This window comes from Entelurus aequoreus, linkage group LG14, assembly GCF_033978785.1.
Source record: "Entelurus aequoreus isolate RoL-2023_Sb linkage group LG14, RoL_Eaeq_v1.1, whole genome shotgun sequence".
NCBI classification, from domain to species: Eukaryota; Metazoa; Chordata; class Actinopteri; order Syngnathiformes; family Syngnathidae; genus Entelurus; species Entelurus aequoreus.
In genome coordinates, this window is record NC_084744.1 from 31,457,714 (window position 1) to 31,477,029 (window position 19,316).

Consider the following 19,316-nt stretch of genomic DNA (forward strand, 5'->3'; position numbering starts at 1 on the left):
CAATACAAATATGGGAATACCTCCTTTTGTCCCAACCACTAAAATGTATACAAAAGTGAGTACAAAATCCGACTTGGAAATTTGATGGGGGGCAACTTTTCAAGTTGAGGCAGCGTTGTTTGAGGCATTCTTAACTTTACACTCACTGATGTAAAGTGTGTAAATATTTGATTCTGTATACAGTCTATGACACCTAAACTTTATCTCTAAACTTAACCATGATCTTGTAATGACATAGTCATTACCATAACTTTAATATCATGGAAATAAAAAATCTAATTCCAAAATCACTTAAATAGTATGTTTTTGTCATCATGAAAAATACTTTTTGTGGTCAAGTTGGCTGGGCCCAAAGGGAACTTTTACCAAAACATGTTTTACTATGTGGTGTTTTATGGAGTATCTCCATCAACAATTCCTCTTTAGAAATTGTAGACCATCTACGACACGCTGAAGGAAAGTCAGTCACCTTTATGTTCTTTAAAAAAATAAGTGATGACAACTTTGGTTACAGAAAATAAATGTTTACTTTCACTTATTGATGCATGTAGGTCAGAATCAGAAAGTAAAATAAAAAAATTTATTAGATGTGATTACAGTATAAAATGTATTTAGTGGGTGTGTGAGTTTTGTGTAAACATGTTCATACAGGTTTACATCTTCTTGGGGACTGGAACACACATGTCCTGAAAGGATGCACCCATTTTTAAATAATAAATAAGCTGTGCCACAAAACAAACAAAGGTAGAATCTTCAAGACGTACACTAGCAAGGTTGTCAATGACAAACTGGCAAATTAAGACTCGCCCGGTACTTGCAAGTACACAGGTTTTTGGGTCAATTCCTAACCTCAGAAAAGTAAATAACTTCACAGTCAAACTGGGTGACAAATTTATAAAAAACTAAAATTAGATTACCTAGTTTGGCTGCATTGTAGAGACTAATCTCTCTAGTGAAAAAATTACTACCAAGGTAGTCAAAGAATCAATCGACAAATTCTGTTCTTATTAGTGTTGTCCCGATACCAGTATTTTGGTAACGGTTCCTGTACCAAAATGTATTTCGATACTTTGTGTCAGAAAAATTGTATCTAAATTATCAAAAAACTTTCCGTTCTGAGTTTCCAATGAACAGACAAGAAGCTGTCTTTGTTGCACCAAGCCAAACACTTGGAAGATTCCGCTGTGTACGATGGAATCAGACGGGAGGGGTCATCCATTGTCCTCAAAATCCTGCCAAAGCTGAATCCACGACAAGCCCAAGCCCGAGGCATCTTCTTCTTTGTCTTCAATGTGACCGAAAACAATGACTGTTTACATACTCCCCATTCCAGTTGAGACAGGTGTTGTTGCGTAAACATTGAACATCTATATGAAGCAGCTCAGTAAGGGAAAGACTATATCAGCAGCATTCCACCTCTGCAACAGGGAAGCAAGAAGGGAGCTGGAGATCTTAGTGGACAACAAACCCCTGGAGTTCCAGCAGGCCCCAAAGTACCTGGGCGTACGCTTGGACAGGACACTGTCCTACAAACAACATTTGGATGAAGTGAGGGCTAAAGTAACAGCAAGGGTCTCATTCATCCGGCGCCTAGCTGGTACAACCTGGGGGGCCTCGGCCAAGGTACTACGTATCTCCACACAAGCCCTCGTATTCTCTGCAGCTGAGTACTGTGCCCCAACCTGGTGTAGAAGCCCACATGTGAAGAAGGTTGATACGGCCATCAACAATGCCCTCCGGATCATAAGTGGCTGCCTGAAACCCACCCCCGTGTTCTACCTGCCAGTCCTAGCAGGGATAGCGCCAGCCGGCCTACGGCGAGAGGCCGCTACCCTCGCCCTGGCAAGGAAAGCCCAGGAACACAGCTGGCACCTCCTCCATGAAACCACCACCATGGCAACACCTCCCAAGTCCCGCCACCAATACAATCAGGCCGCACAAGAGATGCTTATTTCCATCCCGGAGGATCTGACAACCAAAGCCTGGCTGGCAGCGGAATGGAAGCAGGAGTGGGAGTCAGCAGGACAGACACGCCTACACCATTACATCCAGGATCCTGGAGGTGGCGTGGAGGGAGAAGATCTACCTCGCCGGCAATGGACCCTCCTGAACCGCCTTCGCACAGGGGTTGGTTGCTTCAAAGCGTCCATGAAGAAGTGGGGCCTGACAGACAGTGCAGCGTGTGAGTGCGGGGAGCCTGAGCAGACTGCCGACCACATCATCACCACCTTCAGAGGAGGGCCTCTTCCAAGTGGGACCTGAGATGAGGGAGTGGCTACACGACACAAAGATGGACATATGAAGACGATACACGAAAGAGAGAGATCTAAATAAAAGAGGAGACGAAAGCCTTCTTCGTCAGAGCGTGGTGCAGGACTGTACAGAGAGTACAGTGGCCATGTCTCTCTTCAATTGAGTCCAAATTTAATTCTGTCTCTGTTTGATTCCTTGCCTTTTGTCTTGTTTAATAGATGTCATCAGTGTTTGAACCTGACACTTTGATACCTTTCTAAATAAAAGGGACCACAAAAAAGTGCATTATTGGCTTTATTTCAACAAAAAATCTTAGGGTACATTAAACATATGTTTACTATTGCAATTTTGTCCTTAAATAAAATAGTCAACATACTAGACAACTTGTCTTTTAGTAGTAAGTAAGCAAACAAATTCTCCTAATTAGTCTGCTGACATATGCAGTAACATATTGTGTCATTTATATTCTATTATTTTGTCAAAATTATTAAGGACAAGTGGTAGAAAATGGATTATTAATCTACTTGTTCATTTACTGTTCATATCTGCTTATTTTCTGATTTAACATGTTCCATCTACACTTCCGTTAAAATATAATAAGCATTTATTATTCTGTTGTTTGATACTTTACATTAGTTTTGGATGATACAACAAATTTGGGTATCAATCTGATACCAAGCAGCTACAGGATCATACATTGGTCATATTCAAAGTCCTCATGTGTCCAGGGACACATTATAAACATAAATTTTTTTTTAAACGAAAAGACGTTGTGATGCCAAAAAATATTGTTGTAATCATAGAAGTAGTACTTTTTAGAGGCGGTATAGTACCGAATATGATTCATTAGTATCGCTGTACTATACTAATACCGGTATACCGTACAACCTTAGTTCTTACATAATACGATCACCCCGCTGGTGGGTAGAAATACAATTAAGACTAACACAAGCACTCATTTAACCCCACTTTGACTACATAGTTCATGTTTGGTACCGTGACGTCTTAAAAGCCCTGAAAAACTAACTCCAGACAGCCAAAACAAAATGATTGGGCTTCTACTCAACCGTCCATCTCGGGCTCCGCCAACCATTTCCTTAAAGTGGGGAATGCTCTTGGTCGCTGACAGAGTACATCTTCTTGCAGTTAGTCTGGTGTACAAGATACACCATACCACTAAACTACCCATGTACCTGTCTAGATACTTCAAAATATATTCACTATTATAACACCAGAGGTAGTTGTACAAATTACCAACCCAGATTTCACTCCAAAAAAGGTTCTAATTTGTTTGCCTGCTATACCACCAAAATGTGGATCTTCCTATTAATAGCCATAAAGGAGTATAAATCCCTTACTTTCTTCAAATCCGCTTTGAAAAGACATTACAGGTTGCGGCTACTCGTAACTGGGAATAGAAAACGCCTTTTGCTTTTTTCAAAAGTTTATTTTCTTGCAGTATTTTTTTACTTGTAATGCTACTTTCTACATAGTTCTGTGTTCTGTGTGAGTTAAACAAATATTTCAACTGAAACCATCTCAGGCTTTAAATTTTTAAAAAGATGTAATATTTACATATTTTTGCCCGTAAGCGCAGTTATTTCAAAAACGCATCACGATGTTCGCTTTTTTTTTTTAACATCACTGAATATTATACACCGCAGACTTCTTGAGAGCCAACAAACATAATAAAACATCACTTAGTGTACAAGGTCTGCTGTCACTATGACGCAGACTGATAGAATCTAGTTATATTCCAGTTTAGATGAAGAATGACTCGTACGCGTCGCACGGAAAAGGGGGGTGAAGCCAAGTGTTTTTTTGTGTCGTTCGCCATTGCCAGGTCTAAATTGGCTGTCAAAGGGTACCAACTTGTCAGAGTACGTCCTCATCCTTCTACTATCCAGGTGAGAGGCACGATTCATGATCTGGAATAATCTTTCACCAGCACCGAGGTGAGGAAGGAGCTCACCAGCCGGTGATGTCAACATAGTAACACAAAAGCTATAAATAGTTTGTCTGTGTTAGCACTTATAATAACAATATCACTAATACTTGGTTGCTATTCAAGCCACAAAATGCAAATGGAGTATTGTTGGTGCTTTTTAGATGGTTATAGAGGACCTCTCATTGGCTCCATTGCAAGTGGACTTTTATTTACATTTATGAGTTAGAATGTGATTTAAAAATATATATATATCCATCGTCATGTCTTTTATAATGATTGTGAACGATAGAAAAAAATTCCCCCAAAAAGTGCAGTTCCCCTCTAAATTCCAGTGATTAGATTTAAGACTTGAAGTCTATGAGCATGAAGTGATGAAGCCTACTTGGATGAGAGGACAAACGTCTTCTAAGACAAAGTGAACAGTCCAGTTGTGATGGATTGAATGCCCTGAGAATAAAATGATATGTGGATGTTGTGCTTACTTGGACTGTGATGAAGCTGTGAGGACTCAGGTGGTTTGTCTTCATGCTCTTCAGTCTTCACAGAGACAACAGTCAGTGGAAACGTGGTGACATCATCCTCCTCCTGCCCTAGAAGACACTCTCCCTCCTGAGTGATCCACACTTCCTCCTCTTCCTCTTTCATGTGAGGGGGCTGTGGATCCTCCTCTTCCTCTTTAATGTGAGGGGGTTGCTGGACGTCTGTTGGATAAATAAGTAAATACGATAAAGAGAGAATAGAAATAGTTTTGGACTGACACTGTTAACACAATGACATTATTTGTGTTCTTTCCTGTGTTGTGTTAAAAGTGTGTAGCAAAACAACCAATAAATACGCAGGAAATACCTCCTCTTGTCCCAGCCACTAAAATTAATTCAAAAGTGGTACAGTGAGTATAAAAAAAGACTTGGAAATTTGATGGGGGGCAATTTGAAAAGTTTTTTAAGTACGAGGCAGCATTGATTGAGGCATTCTTAACTTTACACTCACTGATGTAAAGTGTTTAAATATTTTATTCTGTACACGGTCTATGACACCTAAACTTTATCTCTAAACTTAACCACGATCTTGTAATGACATAGTCATTACCATAACTTCAATATAATGGAAATTTAAAAAAATCCAAAATCACTTAAAAAAACAGTCATGGTATGTTATTGTCATCATGCAAAATACTTTTTTGTGGTCATTTTGTTGGCTGTGCCAAAAGGAACTTTTACCAAAACATGTTTTACTATGTGCTGTTTTATGGAGTACCTCCATCAACAATTCCTCTTTAGGAATTGGAGACCATCAACGACACGCTGAAGGAAAGTCAGTCACCTTTATGTTCTTTTAATAAATCAAGTGTTGACTACTTTGGTTATTGAAAATAAATGTTTACTTCCACTTATTGATGCATGTAGGTCAGAATCAGGAAGTGAAATTATAACTTTAATTTAGATTTGATTTCAGTATAAAATGTATTTAGTGAGTGTGTGAGTTTTGTGTAAACATGTTGATACAGGTTTACATCTTCTTGGGGACTGGAACACAGATATGTCCCGAAAGGATGCACCCATTTTTAAAACCTTCACTAAGCTGTGCCACCAACATTGCCTCACTTAGCTCATTAAGCAAACTACCAGGGTGAGTGGGTCCTTTTAAACCATCATAGACCTCGTTGTTATTTCTGACCAGTCTAAGATCACCACAAGTGGAACTACTGTATGCGGCTTAAGTGATCATTCCATGATTTTCTGTACCCGTAAAGAACATAGAACTGAGGCTGACGGCCACAAAACAGGCAAAGCTACAATCCTCAAGACCTAGACTAGCAAGGCTTTCAATGACAAACTGGCACATTAAGACTCTCCCCGGTTCTTGCAAGTACACAGGTTTTTGGGTCAATTCCTAACCTCAGAAAAGTAGATAACTTCACAGTCAAAGTGGGTGACAATTTTATAACAAACAAAAATGAGATTACCTTTCTTGGCTGCATCATAGAGACTAATCTCTCCAGTGAAAACATGACTACTAAAGTAGTCAAAGAATCAACCGACAAATTCTGTTCTTACTAGTGTTGTCCTGATACCAATATTATGGTACCGGGACCTGTACCAAAATGTATCTCGATACTTTTCTAAATAAAAGGCACCACAAAAAAGTGCATCATTGGCTTTATTTTAACAGCAAATCTTAGGTTACATTAAACATATGTTTCTTATAGAAAGTTTGTTATTAAATAAAATAGTGTACATACTAGACAACTTGTCTTTTTGGAGTAAGTAAGCAAATAAAAGCTCCTAATTTAGTCTGCTGACATATGCAGTAACATATTGTGTCATTTATATTCTATTATTTTGTCAAAATTTTTAAAGGACAAGTGGTAGAAAATTGATTATTAATCTTTCTTTTAATTCATTTACTTTTAATATCTGCTTATTTTCTGTTTTAAAATGTTCTATCTAAACTTCTGTGAAAATGTAATAATCACTTATTCTTCTGTTGTTTGAGACTTTACATTAGTTTTGGATGATACCACAAATTTGGGTATCAATCTGATATCAAGTAGTTACAGGATCATACATGGTTCATATTCAAAGTTCTGATGTGCCTAGGGACATACTTCCTGAGTTTCTAAACATAATGTATATATATATTTTTTTTAAACCAAAGATGATGTGATGACAAAAAATATTGGAAAAAAAAATAAAAAATATTGATGCAATCATAGAAGTAGTACTTTTTAGAGGCGGTATAGTACCCAATATGATTCATTAGTATTGCGGTACTATACTAATACCAGTATACCATACAACGCTAGTTCTTACATAGTAGGATCACCCCGCTGGTGGGTAGTAATACACTTAAGACTCTAACACAAGCACTCATTTAACCCCACTTTGACTACGGAGTTCATGTTTGGTACCATGACGCCTTGAAAGCCCTGAAAAACTAACTCCAGACAACCCAAAACCAAATGATTAGGCTTCTACTCAACCGTCCATCTCGGGCTCACCTTTCCGCCAACCATTTCCTTAACGTGGGGAGGCTCTTGGTATTTGATAGAGTACATCTTCTTGCAGTTGGTCTGGTGTAGAAGATACACCATACTAATAAAATACTCATGTACCTGTCAAGATACTTCAAAATATATTCACCATTATAACACCAGAGGTAGTTGTACAAATCACATTCAACCCAGATTTCACTCCAAAAAAGGTTCTAATTCGTGTGCCTGCTATACCACCAACATGTGGAAGTCCCTATCAAAAAGAAAACATATTACAAGTTGCGGCTACTCGTAACTGGGAATATACAAAGTCTTTTACCTATTTGAAATTATATTTTCATTTATTTTCTTAAAGTATATTTGTATTTTAAATGCTACTTTCTACATAGTACTGTGTGAGTGAATGTGTACCGTGATGAAACTGTACCCTATCCTATGCAAACTTCTCATAAGTCCTTCAATCAATCAATCACACATTGTTACAAACTGAGAGGAACATCAACCTCAAACTGTCTCGTTTTCTTGAAGAATCTAAATCTTGGCATTGCATCATCCCCACAAGACAAAGCATCTTCCTATTGAATAAAAGTGTTACTAATGAAATATAAAGTTAGTAAAGATGTGAGAGTAAGAAGTAAACAAACCTGTTCTGTGTAACACAACTTGATGTTTCTTGAAAACAGCGTCCAGTAGTTGATGTTGTCGCTCCTTCTCCTCTTTTGTTGGACAAAGTTCCTCCTCATACTTTGCTATCGTTCTTTCGCACATTTTCACACAATCACAACACTTTACACTCACATTTGATCTCTACTTAGCGATGTGTTGATAACGTCCGCGTCTCTTTGTTAGCAGCTAACAAGCTAAGCTAACTAGCAAGCTAAGCTAGCACATAAAGTGCGCTCAGACTAATGTATCCGGATACAAACAATGACTAACAATGTTTCATCTACTACACGACATATATGCGTACATGTATGCACTAAATACAAATAGAGAAACAATAATGGCCAGTGGCCACGTTTAGGCCTTCTCTGTGAAACGCCATTTTGCTTTTTACTCCTTCGTCTTCTTTGGATGGACCAGTTGGAGGATTCAGTGGTCTCGTTCTCGCGAGACTCTCAATTGACGGGTCAAAGGTCGAGAGGGATAAACAAACCGAGAAAATGACTTCCTTATTATCGGGTGGTGTTGATTTGGAAGCAAATGTCGACTTTTAATATTTTATGCGATGGAGTGTTGACTCCTTGAAAGCCCATTTGTGTCGTTGTGGATTCAAGGCATTCGGAAATAAAAGAGATATTACTGCCAGGACTTTTGCTGCGTGGTAAATGGGAGTCCAAGCCAAGAAAAGCGAACAAGAGGTGAAGGAGGAAAAGGCTGAGGACTACCAAAACACTTTGTTAGTAAAAGACACTGTTAACTATTTGCCAGACCCTCTCTTTATTTCTGATGGTTGGGTAGGAGAAAATGATGGCATGAAGCTCTGGCTGCCTATACCATGTACTTTGATATAGGCATGTACCTTGGTGTTACACACATGTACCTTGATACAGGCATGTACCTTGGTCTTACACACATGTACTTTGATATAGGCATGTACCTTGGTGTTACACACATGTACTTTGATATAGGCATGTACCTTGGTGTTACACACATGTACTTTGATATAGGCATGTGCCTTGGTGTTACACACATGTACTTTGATATAGGCATGTACCTTGGTGTTACACACATGTACTTTGATATAGGCTTGTACCTTGGTGTTACACACATGTACTTTGATATAGGCATGGACCTTGGTTTTACACACATGTACTTTGATATAGGCATGTACCTTGGTGTTACACACATGTACTTTGATATAGGCATGTACCTTGGTGTTACACACATGTACTTTGATATAGGCATGTACCTTGGTGTTACACACATGTACTTTGATATAGGCATGGACCTTGGTTTTACACACATGTACTTTGATATAGGCATGTACCTTGGTGTTACACACATGTACTTTGATATAAATAAATAAATGATAAATGGGTTATACTTGTATAGTGCTTTTCTACCTTCAAGGTACTCAAGGCGCTTTGACAGTATTTCCACATTCACCCGTTCACACACACATTCACACACTGATGGCGGGAGCTGCCATGCAAGGTGCTAACCAGCAGCCTTCAGGAGCAAGGGTGAAGTGTGTTGCCCAAGGACACAACTGACGTGACTAGGATGGTAGAAGGTGGGGATAGGCATGTACCTTGGTGTTACACACATGTACTTTGATATATATAAATGATAAATGGGTTATACTTGTATAGCGCTTTTCTACCTTCAAGGTACTCAAAGCGCTTTGACAGTATTTCCACATTTACCCATTCACACACACATTCACACACTGATGGCGGGAGCTGCCATGCAAGGTGCTAACCAGCACCCATCAGAGGCAAAGGGTGAAGTGTCTTGCCCAAGGACACAACGGACGTGACTAGGAAGGTAGAAGGTGGGAATTGAACCCCAGTAACCAGCAACACTCCGATTGCTGGCACAGCCACTCTATCAACTCCGCCACGCCGTCCCTAGGCATGTACCTTGGTGTTACACACATGCACTTTGATATAGGCATGGACCTTGGTGTTACACACATGTACTTTGATATAGGCATGTACCTTGGTGTTACAAACATGTACTTTGATATAGGCATGTACCTTGGTGTTACACACATGTACTTTGATATAGGCATGTACCTTGGTGTTACACACATGTACTTTGATATAGGCATGTACCTTGGTGTTACACACACATGTACTTTGAAATAGGCATGTACCTTGTTGTTACACACATGTACTTTGATATAGGCATGTACCTTGGTGTTACACACATGTACTTTGATATAGGCATGTACCTTGGTGTTACAAACATGGACACAAGAATGCTTCAAAGTTATAAAGAAGGTAAGGGTTACAATTATTTCACAACAGGTCAGATTTCCTTTATGGTTGTATTTTGATGATACCATAAGGTGAGATCACCATATTTTAGCTACATTCATTTTTTTTATGGGGTTTTTTCACCAATCAGTCACACACCTGGTAATTTTATTTAGAAATAGTTGGTATAATAAGTTTCCAACACAATTGTGCATGTATTTAAATACTTGGTACATCATTTATTTTGATGCGATAGCTAAACATAATTATAGTTGCAATAGTTTTGTTTGATTTTCAACAGACTGCTTAATGAATAATTATTGGTAAATGCAATCTATGAAATATTCATTAATTTGAAAAGTTCTTCATTTTAAACAGAATGACATTCACCCCTACTTATGACGTTGAACACATTACACACCATTATAGTAAATGTATGACTATTCCTTGCAGGTTGGATGAAGGAATTGTTCTACAATCCTATCAGCAATGAAAGACAGTTTTGTTTCCTTAAGGCCGAGTGTATGCCTTCCATGAATGTTCACTGTGCTCCCCATAAGCTGTGGCTTGCTATTGAGAAGAAGTCATTGGTGCATATTGTACCTGTTTTGCTGGGTGTGTAATTATATAGGATCATAGAAAACCCAATCTGAATAATACAATTCATATTACGATTTTTTTGCACTCAATGAGGCATCTCCTCCTAACTATACGAATGCGCATGTTGCCCGTCGTCTTAAAAGGGGAGGGGGTGTCGCACTAATATACTATGAAAATTTCAACCTTACCCCTACCCTAAATAATAAATATAAATCGTTTGAGGTGCTTACTATGAGGTCTGTCACACCGCTACCTCTCGACCTGGCTGTTATCTACCGCCCCCCTGGGCCCTATTCGGACTTTATCAGTGAATTCTCAGAGTTTGTTGCTGATCTAGTGACGCACGCCGACAATATAATCATAATGGGGGACTTTAATATCCATATGAATACCCCATCGGACCCTCAGTGCGTGGCGCTCCAAACCATAATTGATAGCTGTGGTCTTACACAAATAATACATGAACCCACGCATCGCAACGGTAATACAATAGATCTAGCGCTTGTCAGGGGTGTCACCACCTCCAAAGTTATGATACTTCCATATACTAAAGTAATGTCCGATCATTACCTTATAAAATTTGAAGTTTTGACTCATTGTCAACAAGCTAATAATAATAATAACTGCTATAGTGGCCGCAACATTAATGCTGCCAAAACGATGACTCTTGCTGACCTACTGCCTTCGGTAATGGCACCATTCCCAAATTATGTCGGCTCTATTGATAACCTCACTAACAACTTTGACGATGCCTTGCTCGAAATTATTGATAGTATAGCACCGCTAAAGCAAAAAAGGGCCCCTAAAAGGCGCACCCCATGGTTTACAGAAGAAATTAGAGCTCATAAATTATCATGTAGAAAGCTGGAACGCAAATGGCGCGCGACTAAACTTGAGGTTTTCCATCAAGCATGGAGTGATAGTTTAATAACTTATAAACACATGCTTACCTTAGCTAAAGCTAAATACTACTCAAATCTCATCCGCCTCAACAAAAACGATCCTAAATTTCTGTTTAGTACAGTAGCATCGCTAACCCAACAAGGGACTCCTCCCAGTAGCTCCACCCACTCGGCAGATGACTTTATGAATTTCTTTAATAAGAAAATTGAACTCATTAGAAAGGAGATTAAAGACAACGCATCCCAGCTACAACTGGGTTCTATTAACACAAATACGACTGTATATACGACGAATACCGCCCTCCAAAATAGTCTTTCTATTTTTGATGAAATAACATTAGAGGAATTATTACAGCGTGTAAGTGGGATAAAACAAACAACATGTTTACTTGACCCACTTCCTGGGAAACTTATCAAGGAACTGTTTGTATTATTAGGTCCATCGGTGTTAAATATTATAAACTTATCACTTTCCTCCGGCACTGTTCCCCTAGCATTCAAAAAAGCGGTTATTCATCCTCTGCTCAAAAGACCTAACCTCGATCCTGACCTCATGGTAAACTACCGACGGTCTCCCACCTTCCGTTTATTTCCAAAATTCTCGAAAAAATTGTTGCACAGCAGCTAAATGAACACTTAGTGACTAACAATCTCTGTGAACCTTTTCAATCCGGTTTCAGGGCAAATCACTCTACGGAGACAGCCCTCGCAAAAATGACTAATGATCTATTGCTAACGATGGATTCTGATGCGTCATCTATGTTGCTGCTTCTTGATCTTAGCGCCGCTTTCGATACCGTCGATCATAATATTTTATTAGAGCGTATCAAAACACGTATTGGTATGTCAGACTTAGCCTTGTCTTGGTTTAACTCTTATCTTACTGACAGGATGCAGTGCGTCTCCCATAACAATGTGACCTCGGACTATGTCAAGGTAACGTGCGGAGTTCCCCAGGGTTCGGTTCTTGGCCCTGCACTCTTTAGTATTTACATGCTGCCGCTGGGTGACATCATTTGCAAATACGGTGTTAGCTTTCACTGTTGGGGACGGCGTGGCGAAGTTGATAGAGTGGCTGTGCCAGCAATCGGAGTGTTGCTGGTTACTGGGGTTCAATTCCCACCTTCTACCTTCCTAGTCACGTCCGTTGTGTCCTTGGGCAAGACACTTCACCCTTTGCCTCTGATGGCTGCTGGTTAGCGCCTTGCATGGCAGCTCCCGCCATCAATGTGTGAATGTGTGTGTGAATGGGTAAATGTGGAAATACTGTCAAAGCGCTTTGAGTACCTTGAAGGTAGAAAAGCGCTATACAAGTATAACCCATTTATCATTTATGCTGATGACACCCAACTCTACATGCCCCTAAAGCTGACCAACACGCCGGATTGTAGTCAGCTGGAGGCGTGTCTTAATGAAATTAAACAATGAATGTCCGCTAACTTTTTGCAACTCAACGCTAAGAAAACGGAAATGCTGATTATCGGTCCTGCTAGACACCGACATCTATTTAATAATACCACCTTAACATTTGACAACCAAACAATTACACAAGGCGACTCGGTAAAGAATCTGGGCAATATCTTCGACCCAACTCTCTCGTTTGAGTCTCACATTAATAGTGTTACTAAAACGGCCTTCTTTCATCTCCGTAATATGGCTAAAATTCGTTCCATCTTGTCCACTAGCGACGCTGAGATCATTATTCATGCGTTCGTTACGTCTCGTCTCGATTACTGTAACGTATTATTTTCGGGTCTCCCTATGTCTAGCATTAAAAGATTACAGTTGATACAAAATGCGGCTGCTAGACTTTTGACAAAAACAAGAAAGTTTGATCATATTACGCCTATACTGGCTCACTTGCACTGGCTTCTTGTGCACTCAAGATGCGAATTTAAGGTTTTACTACTTACGTATAAAATACTACACGGTTTAGCTCCAGCCTATCTCGCCGATTGTATTGTACCATATGTCCCGGCAAGAAATCTGCGTTCAAAGAACTCCGGCTTATTAGTGATTCCCAGAGCCAAAAAAAAGTCTGCGGGCTATAGAGCGTTTTCTATTCGGGCTCCAGTACTCTGGAATGCCCTCCCGGTAACAGTTAGAGATGCTACCTCAGTAGAAGCATTTAAGTCCCAAACCTAAAACTCATTTGTATAATCTAGCCCAGGGGTCACCAACCTTTTTGAAACCAAGGGCTACTTCTTGGGTACTGATTAATGCGAAGGGCTACCAGTTAGATACTCACTTAAATAAATTGCCAGAAGTAGCCAATTTGCTCAATTTACCTTTAACTCTGTTATTATTAATAATTAATGATATTTATCTTTGTGGAAACACTGATCATCTTAATGATTTATCACAATAAATATATATAAAAACAGATAAATATCAATATGCAACACTTTATTTTTATATTTTCTGTAAGTGCACATTTTTCAAATTGAACATTTTGAAATGAGCACTTCTAAGACAGTCTTGTGAAATCACAATATCCCATTTTAACTAGCTAGCCACTAACATTTTTTAACAAATCATGAATTACTTTGCACCATGTTTGTACAAATAATAACTCATGTAAAATACAAAAGTCAACTCTCAAATTTTTAAATCATGTCACACTTTGAACTGGACACCAAATCTGTTATCTGTTTCTTTGTCAGTTAGTGGGAAGCCTGGCATTGCATGCTGTTAACTAGTGTGTTGTACTCTGGTGTGTAACTTGACACTGCAACTCTGAGTGAGTCTTGCAGATGTGCATCAGTGAGGCGTGTTCTGTGTTTGTTCTTGATGAAGTTCATGTCAGAAAAGGCTGATTCACAAAGATAAGATTTTTCCTCATTGTTTGCGGAACCTTCTTAATCTTTTGGACATATTTTCACAGCAATCTGGCCTTAAGCTTAATTATGATAAATGTAAAATGTTAAGGATCGGAAATCTAAAGGGAACGTCCTTTCGAATGGAATGCAAAGTGCCTGTTTTGTGGACAGATGGACCAGTTAACATACCTGGTGTTGTTGTCCCAGAAAATCTGGAAGATCTAGGCTCAGTAAATTATGATAATCGACTAAGAAAGCTGGACAAAATTATGCAATTATGGAAAGGGAAATCCCTAACCTTGTATGGTAAAATGTCTATTGCCAACTCGTTAATTATTCCTCAATTTATTTATTTATTTTTGTCATTACCAGCTCCATCACAAAACTTTTTTAAGATTTATGAGCGGAGGGCCTTCGATTTTGTCTGGAACGGCAAACCAGAAAAGATTAAAAGAAAAGTTTTGTACAAAGAGTATGAATATTGGGGCCTGAAACTTCTCAACCTTGATGCTATGTGTCTGTCTTTAAAAGCATCAATTGTTCCAAAGATGTATTTAAACATTGAGTGGTACACAAATGTCCTGTTGGACAAAAAACATGTACTGTATCAAAAGAAATTGTATCCTTTTTTACAAGTGATCCCTTCCCAGAGAGTCTGCTGGGAAACATGGCGGGGTTCATAAAGGAAACAATCCACCCATAGTGGTGTTTTCAATTTTATGTGCCAGAAAAAAGTGACGATATTTTGCAGCAGTTAACATGGATGAACTCTAATATTGTAATAGATGGAAAGCCTTTCTTTTGGAAAAATATGTTTGAAAGAGGAATCATTTTTGTCAATGATATTATCAATGAGAATGGTAAAATTATGATGTATGATGATATTAGAACTATGTATGGTGATGCTTGCTCAAGCTTTTCATTTTATCAACTAACTGGAGTAATTGGGAAAAGATGGAAACAAATAATTAATTATGGAACTACTAAATTATTAGTTTGTAAACCTCTAATAAGAAATTCTATTTGGCAAAAAGGAACTAAAATAAATAGAAAAATATATAATTTTTATTTAATGAAGAAATCTTTGAAGGCTGCCTCATACAACACAAATGGAAAATGGGAGGACTTTTTTGACTGCCCGTTGCCATGGGATGCCATATTCAAACTAATCTATAAAACCACTATCGATGTGCAAAATCGTTATTTTCAAATTAAAACTATTTATAACTTCTTACCCATAGGGAAAATGTTAAAATTATGGAATATGACAGAGTCAGATGATTGCCGATTTTGTTGTCAGGAGCCTGAATCCACCCTGCATTTGTTTTGGTATTGTCATATTGTGTCTTTGTTTTGGGTGGAAGTTGAAAAAATTTGTTTAAGGATTGGTTTGTTTATGAAGCTTAAGGTGGTTTCAGTTATTTTAGGAGAGTTCATTGACAATCATGATTTAGTCAATTTAATTATAGTACTCTGTAAAATGTTACCCACATATGCGGTCCTCTCCAAGGTTTCTCATAGTCATTCACCGACGTCCCACTGGGGTGAGTTTTTCCTTGCCCGTATGTGGGCTCTGTACCGAGGATGTCGTTGTGGCTTGTGCAGCCCTTTGAGACACTTGTGATTCAGGGCTATATAAATAAACATTAATTGATTGATTGATTGATATTACATGTTTAACTTGTGTAGTGCTTAAGTTTGAACCCAAAAGGCAATGCATGTAATATTCATTCTGTTTGTGTAAAAGTTCAACATTTAGGAGGATTTTGACATTTTTAAACATCTTGCCATCTCCAGGTATTGCATACATTACAATGATTTTTGTGACTCTAGAATGTTTTTATTTTTTTTTATAATGATCATGTTCCACAGATTCCACTCCAGTGTTGAGTTTTGGGGACTGAAAAAAAGAAGAAGAATATGTCATTTAAAATCATTTACCAAGTAATATAACTGTTAATTGATACTTTTTAGTAAACATATAACTGTCAATTGATATAACCTATTAATAGATAATCCATGACACTTAGAACATTTGTGATTACAGGATAACAATGATGTAATGTACCTTTTATGAATATTTGTACACATTATTGTATAATGTAGCAATTTGTTTCAACAATGTTTATTTCAACTACTGTCCATGTCATGTTTTATCATACCTGGTGTGGTGGATTCAGAACTATCCTTTACTTGGCCAGTCTGTGGGATAACTTCATCCATGGAAGCAGCAGCAGTAGTTGACGCTGATGTTGACGTTTCTGTAGGTCCATGCCGCACTAGTCTTCTTCTTCTTTTCACGCTAACTGTTGATGTGTAGCCCATTTCTAACAATGGCAAAGGGTGCTCATCCGTTGGTTTACCATGCAAGAAATGTTTATTGCAGATCTGTGAGTCTTTTGTAGGCTTCCAGTCCACCCACTTGTTATTAGTGTTCTTACATTTCCTATTAACGGCCTGAATCCATCTTATTTTCATGTCTGGATCTTTTGGAAACTGTACTGTTTGAATGGTGGATCACAAACACATCTTCCCGGGTCAAAATAATACTCATGAATGGCACACATAGTTTGTTTCCATCTTGTGAGGACCTAAACGTTTTATTTTATATATAAATGATATTTGTGAGGTTTTGAACATTTTACAGTACGTATTATTCGCAGACGATACACATTTATACTGTTCAGGAGATGACTTGAAAATCTTAGCTTATAATATTGAAGAGGAAATGGTTCAACTAAAATTGTGGTTTGATGTAAATAAATTATCTTTAAATTTGGAAAATACTAAACGTATAGTATTCAGTAATAAAAGAAAGGTAGAAGTTAGTTTATCCATAAACAATGTGAACATTGAGAAGGTGTCTGAAATCAGGGGCCGTACTTATCAAGCTTCTTAGAGTGCCATTTTACACTTAAGTCCTGAGAATTTGCGAAATTTAGTCCTACTCTCAAACTTAAGAATAAAAGCTTTTTATCAACGTTCTTAAGTCTAAGAATCACTCCTACTCTCCACGATATTTAAGAGACCTTTAGAGGTGTCTTAAGTGGTTAGGAGTTGCCAGCAGGGGATGGCACTGAGGCGAGAGAGACGTGCGCGAACGTTCAGGGAACGGAACAATGTTTTGTTTTTTTTTGATGACAAGCAGCTGATCAAACGGTATCGTTTAGACAGAGCGGATATTATTTTTGTCACAGATTTAATACTTTTCGATTCCTTGTTGATTTCTGCATGTGTCTGCAGTGGGCTAGTATATATAGAGCAGGGGTCACCAACGCGGTGCCCGCGGGCACCAGGTCGCCCGTAAGGACCAGATGAGTCGCCCGCGGGCCTGTTCTAAAAAAATAAAATAAAATACAAATTTAAATTAAAATAAAAAATTAAATCTACATAAAAAAAACACAAGATACACTTTCAATCAGTGCATCAACCCAAACAACCTCCCCCATGCACACTCATCCACACCCACTCACACAAAAGGGGTTATTTCTTTCTGCTACCAATATTCTGGTTCCCACAACATAGACAACACATCTGCAAGGGACACATGATTGTATAGGCTGCTGGTCCACTAACATTTTCATTAATTACTATTTTTTATGTAATTATTTTTATATTGTTTTACTTTCTTTTTTATCCAAGAAAATGTTTTTTATTTATTTAGCTTATTTTATTTTATTATTTAAAAAAGGGCCTTATCTTCAACAGACCAGGTTGTCAATGAAATTAGATTTGTTTAAAGGGTTTTTTAAACCAGGCCCAGTCCAGATAATGTCCAAGTCGGACTCAGCAACACACACCTTCATTCATGTACACAGAAACAAATTAGGGAACACAACAGATTGCATATAATTTATAAACAAAATTACATTGTCAAAATAAGCATTTATGTACAGTCCAGATTGTCCAGGTCACTCAAATTAGGGAACACAACAACAGATATCATATAATCTATAAACATAATTATACTTTCAAAATAAGCCTTTGAGGACTTCTCATCTTTTTTTAAACGTTTTTTGGCATCATTATCGTTTTCAACCATGTAACTTTCTAAAGTTAGAAAATACTGAATAAATGTTTTAAAGAAAGTAATACTAAGTGAATATCTGTTTTTGGCCTTAAAAATAAACATTTTACAGAGTACTATAATTAAATTGACTAAATCATGATTGTCAATGAACTCTCCTAAAATAACTGAAACCACCTTAAGCTTCATAAACAAACCAATCCTTAAACACATTTTTTCAACTTCCACCCAAAACAAAGACACAATATGACAATACCAAAACAAATGCAGGGTGGATTCAGGCTCCTGACAACAAAATCGGCAATCATCTGACTCTGTCATATTCCATAATTTTAACATTTTCCCTGTGGGTAAGAAGTTATAAATAGTTTTAATTTGAAAATAACGATTTTGCACATCGATAGTGGTTTTATAGATTAGTTTGAATATGGCATCCCATGGCAACGGGCAGTCAAAAAAGTCCTCCCATTTTCCATTTGTGTTGTATGAGGCAGCCTTCAAAGATTTCTTCATTAAATAAAAATTATATATTTTTCTATTTATTTTAGTTCCTTTTTGCCAACTAGAATTTCTTATTAGAGGTTTACAAACTAATAATTTAGTAGTTCCATAATTCATTATTTGTTTCCATCTTTTCCCAATTACTCCAGTTAGTTGATAAAATGAAAAGCTTGAGCAAGCATCACCATACATAGTTCTAAATTCATCATACTTCATAATTTTACCATTCTCATTGATAATATCATTGACAAAAATGATTCCTCTTTCAAACATATTTTTCCAAAAGAAAGGCTTTCCATCTATTACAATATTAGAGTTCATCCATGTTAACTGCTGCAAAATATCGT

The 19,316-nt window shown here is 37.8% G+C and overlaps 1 protein-coding gene across 5 annotated transcripts in view; it reads right to left on the reverse strand.

The window, feature by feature from the left end:
• The window catches only part of LOC133664736 (zinc finger protein OZF-like), a 519,603-nt gene that overhangs the window by 412,568 nt on the left and 87,719 nt on the right, over positions 1-19,316 (reverse strand). Inside the window, exons 1-2 of one of the 5 annotated variants that reach the window (XM_062069615.1) lie at positions 7,841-8,294; positions 4,684-4,902 (exon numbers count right to left, since the gene is read on the reverse strand). In XM_062069615.1, coding sequence (XP_061925599.1) covers positions 4,684-4,902; positions 7,841-7,964 — 343 coding nt within the window. In that variant the 5' untranslated portion in view covers positions 7,965-8,294. Of the gene's footprint in view, positions 1-4,683; positions 4,903-7,202; positions 7,278-7,840 lie in introns of those variants that run through there. The other 4 variants (XM_062069608.1, XM_062069610.1, XM_062069609.1 and 1 more) reach the window with 4 other exon arrangements.